The 14197-nt window shown below is 34.4% G+C and overlaps 1 protein-coding gene across 1 annotated transcript in view; it reads right to left on the reverse strand.

The window, feature by feature from the left end:
- Positions 1 to 14197, reverse strand: part of LOC144433186 (QRFP-like peptide receptor) — a 67153-nt gene that overhangs the window by 15746 nt on the left and 37210 nt on the right. The window contains exon 3 of the mRNA XM_078121495.1: positions 13958 to 14173. Coding sequence (XP_077977621.1) covers positions 13958 to 14173 — 216 coding nt within the window. The remainder of the gene's footprint in view (positions 1 to 13957; positions 14174 to 14197) is intronic.

The following is a 14197-nucleotide window of genomic DNA, read 5'->3' on the forward strand; positions in this document are numbered from 1 at the left end:
AATAGAGTAAGTTCCGTTGGCAAATATAAATTTCAGAGTTTAGGAGCAGCATGTGAAAAGGCACGTTGACCGTAAGACTTGGTGTTAGCTGATGTAGGTGTAAGTAGACATTGATCCATAGTTCCGAGAGTGCTTACCATGAAGTATGTAAACTTTCCGATTCGTACTAGTGATATCGATATGTTAGGAGGGTTTTGCGTATTATTTGCAGTGGAAACTAGTGTGTATCCCGGGCATGTATCAGCGTTGCATGTGCATGCACGGCCTGCGCTCTGCACGTGTGTTTCAGATATGTATATCTGGAATCGTAGGTTGAGGAAACTACTACGAACAACCAAAGACATTCCATTCATATCATTTCTTTGCAACGTGCTTATTTTTATCCCAGAAAGTGAACATTTACGATCATATTTAAAAGAAATATAAGCAGCGTAGTATTTCTCATACTCTCGGCATGCTTCGCCGTAATTTTCTACCGCGATTCGATGATGCGTCTCCGAAATATTTACCATTTAGTGGACGTGTACTGGTAAGAATTTCCCCGAGAACAGCATAGTTCTGTAATTGATTTTGTTATCGTAATTCATTAAAAAAAGTTGTGCAAGATGTGAAAACATCGTGCCGCCTAACTGAAACTGTCTTTCTGGTTTCAATAGTATATTGAAAAGCAATGACTTCCGCTGCTTGCTAGATAACAGTGTTCAGGTACAAGAATGACTTCAAATCCGTCTTGCTTTTCCGTAAATGTGAAATTTTCTGTGAAATTGGCGCTAGAGGAACACCCAATGTAAAATGACTGTCAGTAGAAGGGGTTTCAAGGATGAAACAAACAATTTAAGTGGTGAGCTAGCTGTAACTACAGAAACTTAAAACATATATTCCACGGAACTTTATCATTTCAAGTTGAGGAAAGATTCTATTTTAATTGGAAGTTTCTCAGTGAATCTAGAGGAATAATTGTCTGGACGCAAAGCCTTTGAGATATAGGCACCCAATTAAAACATTCGCTCTGTCATGTAATTCCGAGTTTCATCAATGCATGATATTTTAGTTTAATTGAATCTTTGAACCATGAAAATGAATTTTCTGTGTGACGGGAATATATCAAGAGAACTAATTAAACTGCTATAAACCAAATTCTAACAATTACGGGAAAAAGTGTTTGTCATGCCCGCGTGTAGTTGGGTAATGATATTTTAAATAACCCTCTTTAAAAATGAATCATGCCTTCTACCATGTACATATTGATATGGTATTCATTCTTTTAACAATTTGGTTACAAGAAATACGGAGGGTGGGGTTGGGTTTAAGTAAATAATTAATTTTGTCAGTGTGGCTAGTAAAACTGGTATTCATCTATCCCAACCACATCCTTTAGTGTCATAAGTATGCCTGAAACGCAAAAATAATTGGTTGAAGGTATGTGTGATGTATCCTCCCATCAGAGCCTAATTTAATATTTACACAAACCATTAGCATCAACTGATTACATTCAATACAACCAATTCTACCGAAGACCATAAAATCGGTAGTCCATTCACTCCAGGACATCATTAACATTAAAATTAGAAAATTTGCCTTTCTTCATACAGTAACCAATTACTGCCAAAATCATGCAGTTATTGAGAAAAACACTTGGGTCTTAGAACCACCAGTATCTTATTGGATACTCATCTAGATTATTCCGCTGAATGTGCAGTAGTATATAGTCATTCAGTGAATTCGTATACTTTTGCAATTCAATTCAGGATAAAGAGGAAAACATGTCACGTTAAGTTGAATAGGCTGGCTAGCAATCGAGTGAGATTTCAAACGCACTGAAAAAATACGATAATAGATGTTCAAATATGAATACCTAAATTCAAACCATTTGTACAAATTTAGTAACTAGAGTCATCATTTTTCTTGCAAAGAATATTGCCTCTACATGATGATATATATTTAATATCGAAGTTAGAAGCAAAAATAAGTTATACGAAATTTAAATGCGAACGATATGGCCTAATAAATACAATTGTGTGGTTCCGATTACGCTCAATTTTAGAATAGGTGGGTAGGTAGATTTTATTTTGTTTAAATATTTTTTTTTCGTATGTGAATGTCTACGTCAGGTACTTATGTTTTCCGTTGTTTTCTGTATGGTGTCTGTGTTATTGGTTTCTTCTCATCAGATGTACAGCCAAATAGTTACAGATTAGGATAACAGTTTTATATTGTCTTTTATTCACCAATTTGAAACCGAAATACTTCACACTGGTTGCCGTACATCCCAAGGTAAAAGTTCTCAATGTCACTCTTGGTTACCATGGTAACTACTACTGTTTAACGAAATATAATTGATCGGGATTTACGTCATAGACTAGCATTTTAGTACCCTTGCCTCAATCTACACATAACCTTTTCAGATAACAAATTAAATTATTTTTTTATTAATTTCATTAACTTTAGTTAACAAATTTCATCATTCTCTCAATGAAATTTTTTAACAAAATTACATCTTGATGCATTACCTGTTGAGACGTCCTACTAACAGACAGACAGACAGACAGACAGACAGGCACAGACAGACAAGGCAAACATCAGTAAAAAGTGACATTCCATCCAATGACGCGGAGGTAGTCTGCAACTATAAGTACAATGAGCGACATTTAGGTATATGTAAAATGTAGTGTAAATATATAATCTTGGCATTGCTATATCGCTTCACACTAGCGTGTCACCTCAACAAAACATAATGCCGACTGTAACGGTAGATTTTAATCTATGATGTGAAATGTTGGGTATAGTTAACTGTGATGTTAGCTGATGATGACAATCTAAATTGAATGCAAATGTCAGTTCAATTATTTAACATGATGATGCTATAAATACAAGTCATATATTCTCAATTGCAACTTAACACCTCGTATTCGTTACTATTCAAGAAAGTCTGCGGTCTCACCTCACTAATAGAATTCAATGTGGAGAGAGAGAGAGAGAGAGAGAGAGAGAGAGAGAGAGAGAGAGAGAGAGAGAGAGAGAGAGAGAGAGAGAGAGAGAGAGAGAGAGAGAGAGAGAGAGAGAGAGAGAGAGAGAGAGAGAGAGAGAGAGAGAGAGAGAGAGAGAGAGAGAGAGAGAGAGATTTAATTGGTGGCCTGTTAATGCACATGGATTAAGCTTCTTTAATGAACTCCACTTAATGCAGTCGTAAATATATGTCACTGGTATTAAAGGCTACAGAAAACTTAAGCAAAGAAATGTATAGAATTTTTGTTATGACTTTTATTTAAACCAATTCGTTGAATACAACTTGTAAAATCACGTAAGCGATATGAAGTACCCATTCGCAATCATAATGGATGAATTGGAATTGAACATCGATTAGGAGCCACTGACGTAGATGTGGTTGTGAAGCATTTTAACCATCGTCATAGTCGTGATCTTTAATACATTAAGAGATTTAGCTATATATTGAAAGTGGAGTTCTTGTAATCCTTTACTGTTCGAATTATAATTGCACAGTAATAACTTTATTGTCGCCTATATGTAAAAAAGAAGAAAAGTCCTCTTTACCGTCAAAACACTTACTTACACCCGAGTGTCGTTTACATGAACATAACAAAATGTTTTTGTATTAAAAACAACATATATGGAAATATGATCTCCGACACTAAAAGATATATATATATATAAGCTAACCATGAATTGAAGGGCTATTGTTTGATCATAGCAATATTTCATTAGTGTTGTTGTCATGTTTGGTGAAGATTTTCTACTATTAGCGATAAAGCTTGATACAGTATATTACAGCACACACATACACGCACATATGCATTCATTTGCGTGTAATGTTCATTATATATATTCAGTCGATTTACACAGCAAAGCATTTTTAGTATACAAAACGTTCATTTATGGACTAGTATGCTATATGTTATTCATGTGTTAGATGATAGAGTGAACGAAAGCAAATCATCTAGACTGAAATAAGTCTTTGTAATACATACAATTATACCTTGTTTTAATAAAAATACAGGAATTATAACATGATGAAAATTTTAATGACGATATCACTATAATACTAAAGACTTACTGTGTGGAAACATGGTTGGACTTCACATCTGAATATTGATGATCACAGTAGTACGTATTGCTTGAGTTTCACGTCATAACTAGGTTTGATGTACATCAATTGATGGTGTCATACAGATTGAAGAACATGCGATTAGTAATCCTCGCTTACATGTCATAATAGAAAGTTTGGGATTCTGCTCTTTTCTGCTCAAACTTTTCAAAAATCAATTGTGCAGTCCAATAAATATTTCCAGTCACGTTCATGCCCTAAGGCAGTCTAAAGGCTGTTTTAACCAAATCTTAGAAAACCCTGAATGCCATTTATGACTTAGATGTCGTGCACTCCTATAACATCTACACGAAGAAGTACGGTGTTTTAGCTTTTTCTAAACGATGCTAATTTCATCGATCCACATCATACTACACCACTGGGGGTATTACGTGATTTTAACTCGGAAAGAGATGACTACAGCACTCTTTAAAATGGAAAGTTTGATTAGCCAAAGGAAGACAAGATATTTGGTGATATAGCCAAGATACACTAACCTCACATGCAAATATGTGTAACTGTTATTCCGACCTATTGTATTTTGTAAAGTAGATAACAATGACAACGATGTTAGTTTATGTATAACGCTTTTCCACACTGTGCTCGAAGTTTTACGATTAATACCCCTGACACTGACCGATCTATAATATCACGACGACCAGTTACACTGGGAGCATACAATCCATTTTCAGTCTTGGTAAACGCATAGCATTAAACCTTCTCATTGTAACCTCTAACCTATCTAGTAGGCCACCATTTATACCCAGCTAGTTTGACAGGTACGACCGTGATTTTACTGTCGTCCAAGGATTCTAGTCAAACGGCGACTGCAAAGCCCGAACCTGGAACCTACATATTCCAAACCAACCACTCTAATCACTAGACCATCATGACTCCATCCAGATCCAATTTACTAGTCTAAGATACACATAATGAGAATATTCTAATCCTCTGGTTTCAGTAAGACTTATCACTAATGATAATTGTAATGGACATGTGATTATAGCACATGATCTTCATTCCAGTTTACAGATACACAGCACATTTGAAACGTAAGAAAGATTGCACAACTTCGAAAGGATATCATCACAGGTATATATAGGTAAAATAAAAGAAGACGCGTCTGTTATTTCATTGTGGGTTTACACTACGGTCCGTTTCACCAGAAGGATCATCAGGTGTATGGTGGACTGGCTGACTGTGTGTATAGTGCGAGGGTATGTGTGCGTGTAGGTGGGTCGTTACCGGCAAGATGGAATAAAATCGCCAACTTTTACTGGGAGTGTAGTTCCTATTTTTCAATCTCTCAAATATTAAACCCATGAAACCAAAATCCTCGCTGTAACAACTTTTGATGACATAAAATGCTAACATGTATCTGTTTTAACACAATAATGTAACCTAACCTGAATCTGGTTGTTGCAAACACAAGAAGCGTGTCACATGATACTGAACAAGATGAAAGTATAGAATATACTAATACTGTTGAAAGGCGGACTAGGTTATTGAATGGTTTTAATGTATCAGGTTTTGAACGGCCGTAAAATCATGGGTTAGTTCAGTCACAATGTCGTCTTGCAATCTGTCTTAAAGTAAGTTGTTGCATTAGTGAAGACTCGGCATAGATATCGCGTTCTCAAACGAAGAAAATTATACAAGCCTAGTGGCTTTTTATAGCCACACAACGCTGTGTTTCCGATATTCAATGCATCTCTATGAACCTTTGGTGATCAATTCCAGGCATGTTCTGGTGGAAAGATAACAGTACGTTGTGTTTTTAATTTCGACATCATATTTCTTTCGCCTAGTTTCATTTGAGACCAATTTTTATTTTTCTATATGTATGCAAATTATATAAATTGTTTCAATGAATGCGTATGTCCATGATTCTTTATTGTTAGGAATTGTGCTTGTATGTTTTGTTTGTTTGTTTGTTTGTTTGTTTGTTTGTTTGTTTGTTTGTCTGTGTGTCTGTTTGTTTGTTTGTTTGTTTGTTTGTTTGTTTGTTTGTGTGTGTGTTGTGTTTGTGTTTGGTATCTGTTCTGATTTTGAACGTGAAAAAAAGAAAAGCAGTATTGCAAGTTGTTGTCTTGTATTCTGATCCAGTCTTATTGATCGTGAGAATTTCTACTTCGGTCTCAATAGTCATGGTTAATGACAGTGTTAAGCCATTGCCATGGTGAAATAACTCTCTATCGATAGACGTAGTAAGTCACAAAACCGCTGAGAAGAACAAGCGATAATGACTATACGATCTTTTACGAAGAGAATATCGATTAGCTTAAATCAATTATTTGTCGATCAATGTACTTCTATGTGTGAAAAAAACCCCGAAATTCGAATGCATAGCCAGCTTTCGACGTAAACCCAGGATATTATTTTTTTTAGCAAAATATTAAAAACAAATTTAGGACAAAATGGATTGAGTAGCAAAGTGTTGACAGCATACGATCATTATAAATAATACAGTTAATCGAAATATATTTGATGAACGTTTCAAATAAATTGATTGCCAAGCATGATTAAAATCTTTGGCAAAAAAGGAGCTCGGAATATCAGCATATAGACATTTAAATTTGAAACGTATCACCCAGTTGATGTTTAGTGAAAGGAACAACTGAAGAGTTCGTCTACGCTTTTGAACTTGGTCAACTTTATTTCAACTACAAACTACAATTTGTGTTCCCATATTTTAAAAGTTTCATTACAAATATTGCTATATATTGGTATAATATGATAGCAATACCGCACCCCTGGGAATGGTACGCCTCCTGGTTTTGAGTTGCCCCTCCATATATCTACACACTCGCTCACGCTTGCACATACGTATCCGTCGTTACCTGTTCAAACTACAGGTATACCATTTCCAGGAAGTGGTTTATTGCTTAAATTGATCAACACCTATATGGTACATGTAAAGTGGTGATTAAACTCTACATTTACAAAAGATTACAAGGAATAAGTTAAAATGACCACTACAATCACATTAGCAAGCTATTTAGCAGTCACCATGTCACTGGTCACAGCAGTCCCAAACCAGTATTGAAAGTGAATACTTAAGTATTTATATATTCATGACATAATGTAAACAATCGTTCTTCCCGAAAAGTTTAGAAACAGGTGAAAATATACACCATATGAATACACACTCACCTTAATCTTTCAATACCAAAACGTTTAGAAAATTTACAAATTTTATAGACAAATACCTGTGAAATACACAACTGAGTTAAATATGCTAATTAAGCTAATCGGTATGCAAAGGTTTCATGAAAAATAGACTTATTCAAATATAGCATTCTTGGAACAAATTTCATTGTAACGTCGCGAGAAGCATACAAAAATTCGAATATTTAAAAATATATGTGTATGGTACTAATATTTATGTTGCAATTAACTTAACGAATGTGTATCCTTATAAAAAAGCAAATTTCATATATATATATATATATATATATATATATATATCTGTCTGTCTGTTTCAGCGCTAGCTTTAATCAGCATACATCTTTTAAGTTTGAAAAAAGTTAAATATAGTACTGCAATACAGAGCTTTCACATTTCTGAAAAGTATACAATTTCAATATATTAAATTTACTACTTACAATCCTCGGGTGACAAAGCATCACAATGTCATATCCATACACCAAACAACGATTCATAAGTTTGTAATCTGATTTCTGGGTTTAAATCACAACATTTCATTCTAGTTGCAGATTGCAGATGAATTTACTTTTGACAAAACATTAACATTTGCAGTTCATTAGGTTGTGTGTGTGTGTCCAATTAGCAACAAAGAATAACATAATAATACCTGGCAGATGATGTCACATTACAGCATCCGGACTAATGTTAATATACAAGATAAAGTGCAATGGTAAAGTTATTTATGTAAATGAAAAGATTGGATACAATTTTGACGATGAAGTTAGCAAATGTATCACCGCCTCCAAATTGAGATATTTCGCAAAATGTGAGTACACAGGAGTATAATTTAAAGTAGCTGTGAGAGTTACATTCATCCATCCATCCATCTGTCCATCCACCAAAGAAACAACATTAAATAGCCCTTCGCATATACACTAAAAGGGTTATATAACTGTCTTGGGAGTGTTTTGACACTGGCGGGTTATCATTTCTTCAAGACGTGTATCACCTTTGTGTAATTCATATCAGACGTCGACATCTACAACATCACAACGCATCGCTGATTTTTTAAGGTGTTAGGATAGAAGAATGATTTATTCTTTATATCTTCGTCATAACCATGTCAATAGATGTATATATGCGTTAACTACTGATCAGAATGCACTCGTCATATTGCAACCATTGTATGTAGTTATGTACCTCATTCAAATAGTGCTAATCTAAGACGAGAAGGGCACAGTAAATCTTGTACTTCTTTACACACCATCCAGTCAAATTTCTTTATAGCATATCTATGTTATATCCTCAACTTCATCCTGTTTACATTGACCATTAATTTTCACGGCACTTCGTCTTCTGCTTGATGACTGATTAACGAAGATTGTAGAGAGAGAGAACACAGATGACAGCCTTGTTATAGCCGATCTAGTAGAACTAGTACTTGACCTATTACTTCGAGAATTCACACTCATCACGGATGGTCGTCGTCGCCTTCTTGACACCCTTTGACATCTCATCAACCTCGTTAAGTCATTCTGAAGAAGAATACAAATTATCTTTAAAATTATTTCTCCTCTGTATTTTGGGAGATTTTATATTATGTGCAACAACATGTTTGTCAAGTAAGTCATTGATTTGACTGCCACAATTCCTGATTATATATATATATATATATATAGTTAATAGTTTTATAGTGGCAGAGCGTAATAGTTTTTATACAAAACTATATATATATATATATATATATATATATATATATATATATATATATATATATATATATATATATATATATATGGATTTCACTATCTAATATAAACACAAATGGGTATGTGTGTGTGCGCGCGTGTGTATGTGTGTATTCACAAATTTCATAATAGGTTCATGCATAAATAACTTCAATGACTACATTACATTTATCGATAAATTGTTTATTTGTATACGACTCTAAGAGGCACCTACTGTTTGGAACGAAAGTTTAATCTATAACAATGGTTTACCAACACAGATGAATTTTTATTTGAACAATAATTATTTAGTAACGTTGTTTTTGAAATTTTGAGCTATATCATATTTTGTGAAATGTTAAAGTTTGACTGCAATCTATGATTTAACAATTATGTAATGTACGAATAACATATTTTAGTTGATCGTGTACTTTGACTATCTAATACCATTTTCTTTTCAAAACACTATCGTTCTCTACAATAATGTGTCTGTAATACATCTGCTCAATTTTCAAAGTCGTTATTTTATCATTTTGCCAATACATGATTACGTACTTATTGAGTATTTGTAACGTGTTCAACGCAAAATAACGCCAACAATCTTTTGTGAAAATGCCTGCACATGACAGGCTTTATCTCTAAACCACTGTGACTGATGACGTGAAATACTACAACAGCGTCGTACGAAGCAGATACTAGTGTAGAAAATCCATGTTTGTCCTTCTCTTGACAAATTTGGCACTTTTGTATCAGAAAAGGACTCAGAAAGAACAAATGTGGCAATTACACTGTACATTACACCAGGGTGAGGCAGCAGTGTCATGTAAGGAATGTTGGCAACAACCGTCACCGTCTTTGTGAGAACCCAACGTTTTTGTCATGCCAACACAGAACTGTTTTTCTCAGGTTTCTCAACCGGGTTTCCCATTTGGGGAACAAATTGACAGGATAACCTACAGTGCCTCCAGGAAACACATGCATGGTATTGTCCTCATGACAATTCGTCATGCCTACATTTAATCATAACATTTTCTACTACACCTTTCAGAATGTAGAAGATAAATCACAGGACATGTATGGGATGCAACTTCCGACTAGGGACAGGCGACATTTGAATAGAGGAGAAATTTATACTAGACTGTATTAAATATAGTGTTTTGAAGTCCATTCTGAAAGATCCAGTCGTGGTTTCTGCTTATGTAATATGTGGGTATAAAGTGGTTATACAAGCTGATCAATGATTGGACCTTTCAGATTTTAATTGACACTGTCAGGCGACTCCATTGGGTGATCACTCGGGCAGATTACTTAGCGTAATTACGCTGAATATTTTTGGAAATTGTGAGAAAATAGTAATTAGTCGCTTTAAACTAGACTCCAAAAACTACATTTATTCTAGCACTGTGAATTATACAATGGTAACGAAGAGAATGGTGTTCAAAATATATGCCGTGAAACATCATCAGAGTCAGAGAAAGAAGTATTCTACACATTCACGCAAAATATATCATGATGGTGTGTAAATATTGCAAAAATAGTGCTGCCATCTGTTAATATTACAAGACTGGTATTGCAACCATTGTGCCACAGCGGGACACCTATGTTATAAAGATAAAAACTTCCATTGGAGAACAACTAATGACCTCAGAAGGTTTGTAACGTGAACATGATGTGACACACTTTGGCTTCAAGCTATGGATTAACTTGATGTTAATCCTACAGGGACCGAACCATAATCATGAACGTGAAAGTAATCGAACACGCATACCTACTCATCGTGCTAGTTTGTTGAGTGCATACAAGAAAACTCCCTCACCTTTGAGATAATTGTACAAGCCCTCGGTGTGTTTCAATATTAACCGTTAGGAATACACCTAAGTGTTATGATTATGGTCCAAAACATTTTCTTCCATATTAAATATAATGGAAATGGCGGGAAATGTTTTAGCAATCACAATCGATAAGTACACTTGACAATCTCAATCTATTAGTCATCTGCTGATCGCTGAGGAAGCGCGAAAATCCAAGTAACGGTTTAACTCCGATCATTTCATGGCGAAAGGAGTGTTCTTGAGCTGAGGATGAATAATTCTGAATCTTTCGAAATGTTCCAAGCTCAGCGTTCTGTTCTGCAAAGGTCGCGTCCCAGACAAAGCTGCGATTGGTAAAGTAAAAGTGGCATAACAAGAGAGCTGTTAACTGAATTTAACATTCATTGTGTCATATTCATATAACTATCAATGACTCAACGCTGTTATGTGCAATCTATAATCATGCATGCTAATACTAAGCGGGAGTTGTTTGTTTTGTGTCCGGAGTGTTTTTGCGTTGTGGTGGATTGATTTGTACGAAAACAGGATGACATCTGTTCACTAGATTTAACATTCATTTAGTTAATTGTAATTTTAAAGAATGATGCTGATCGCCAATCATTTTGGTCGTTGGCGTGACGCAGCCCTCACAACTCATATCTCTCTCTCTCTCTGATTTGTAATCTCGTGCAAATGGTTCTTAAAAAATCTCACCGGTCTATAGGGTTTTTTAAACCACATAATTGTCAGTGACGTGTTTATGAATACTCTATTATTTTATTTGTAGGAGGTAGAAATTTTATAAACTTTTCAACAAATTCCCTTGAGAGACATGCTGAATATTAAGAGAATATGAAAGATATATGCACTCGTTAAGAGTTTACCAATTTGAAAGATATAATTGATTTCTTCTGCATATGTATAACAGAAAGAAATTTACATGTTAAGACTCTTTCTTTATACAGACTGACTGTCGAAGTTGGTGACAATTTGATGTTAAAAGCTATTCAAAGAACTTGTATCATTTGGCAATTGGTACATTTCTATGCATTTCCTTTCGATTCGAAAGTGCTATTTTGTCGTATTTTGTGTACTTAAACTGTTGCAATATTGCATATAGACGAAGCTATAAACTAAGAAACATGGTGTACAGTACAATATGTGTACACAATGTTTCTTTTCGTTTCTTAGTGATTTAGCTGTTAGGCTGGCAGATGTGAAATCTTAATCTTCAACCCTTTTTAAATAGATGCCATGTTTGAGAAAATCCGCCACAAGTTTCCATTACTCGTATCCTATTACAGAAATACATGCCACGAGATGACGTTGTATTTAAATATTCAAAGCACATCACTATATTACTTATACCTTGATTTCTGGCGTATTGGTAATGACGTTATTTACCACAGTAATGATCGATGTTGTTACCATGACAATCTACTCAGTGAGAGTTTTCAACTGTTTCGGCGACCTGAAAAACTTGCTTTTGGCTAACTACTCTTAAGTTATTTCGATATACATGCCGTATAGTAAACTACAACATAGCATGATTAATACGTTACATATAATTCAGCAAATATCGTATTCTGTATGGCAGTACTCTCTTGGTAAAAGCTTTTTGCACGCGTTTGATTACCGCAGGATAGGTTATCACAATCAAAACTACCCTGAGTATGATTATATTAGACACAATAAAACGATCTTGAAAATAAGCTAGAGCTGAAGGTCTCCTGATAATATAGTCACAGTGTGCGTATATTTGTAAAACCGTTATGTTTGTTACTCTAAAAAACGGTAAAATATCATTTCCTAGGGTAACAAAACAGACAATTCTATAAAACTTTGTTATATCTTTCGAGATATATATATATATAACTCGGTGGGTATCAATCTGCTAAGACAGTGCTCCATACCGCAGTGGCATAGAGCTGAAGGCTGAAGGTCTCCTGATAATATAGTCACGATGTGTGACAGTGTGCGTATATATATATATATATATATATATATATATATATATATATATATATATATATATATATATATATATATAGTGCTGAAGCGTATAACACATAATGTGATACATTTTATCTCATTGTTGACACAAATCAACATCACTGTCAGATGAATCATCGAAGATTAAAACACAACTTTTAACGTGTTTATTTGTGTTATGTTTGTTACTCTAAAAAACGGTAAAATATCATTTCCTAGGGTAACAAAACAGACAATTCTATAAAACTTTGTTATATCTTTCGAGATATATATATATATAACTCGGTGGGTATCAATCTGCTAAGACAGTGCTCCATACCGCAGTGGCATAGAGCTGAAGGCTGAAGGTCTCCTGATAATATAGTCACGATGTGTGACAGTGTGCGTATATATATATATATATATATATATATATATATATATATATATATATATATATATATATATATATATATATATATATATATATATAGTGCTGAAGCGTATAACACATAATGTGATACATTTTATCTCATTGTTGACACAAATCAACATCACTGTCAGATGAATCATCGAAGATTAAAACACAACTTTTAACGTGTTTATTTGTGTTTTTAGCAAACTGAAATGAGCGTGCGCGCTATCAATGTTTTGTTTGTATAATTCGCAACCATCAGTGTTGTATGGGAGGAAAAAATGTAAGATGGGAAAACATCGTGCTGCTCAATTGAAAATATTGGTCTGTTAGAAAAGTGTATTGAATATCTTAATGTAGAACACACATCGGAATAAATCTTTAAACGTTGTTACTTATATCAAGAAAATTCAAACGGATTCTCATTCAAAATGAATGACCGAAAATGAGGTCAAAATGATATAAAATATTGCAGTCATTTTAGAATCCAATATGGCAGCCGAATACTGTGTTAACGCTATGTTAGAATAAATGATATTCTGGTGGCCCCAAACGTCTTGTACAGAAGAACCAGGTACAAGCTGTCGTATGTCAAAGGTTGGAGAGAATTGAAGAACGTGATTTCAGGGAAATTTGTCCCCGGGGTGCATTCTATCTTAATTAGTTTGATAAAAATCACTGTTTGAGAAACATGTTGTTCACAACAAACATGAACCTATTTTTACTAAAGATAGTGAAACATCAGTTGTAGTATGTTGGTTTCCTTTGCCTATCAATTACTTACCCTGAAGTTTTCGTTGATAAACCCATACACAATCGGATTTACGAAGCTGTTTGCACATGCAAGCCATAGGAAACAACCTTGCATTATCCTCATTATATTTTGCGTTTTCTCAGCTTCATATAGAAGTGGGTGGAAACGTATGACTAAATTAATGGCGTGTATGGGCAGCCAACACAGAGCAAACATAAAGACAATTATAACCAACATCTTGATCGTCTAGTAAAAAAGGGAAAACAAGTA

Source organism: Glandiceps talaboti, chromosome 3, assembly GCF_964340395.1.
Source record: "Glandiceps talaboti chromosome 3, keGlaTala1.1, whole genome shotgun sequence".
Classification (NCBI taxonomy): domain Eukaryota; kingdom Metazoa; phylum Hemichordata; class Enteropneusta; family Spengelidae; genus Glandiceps; species Glandiceps talaboti.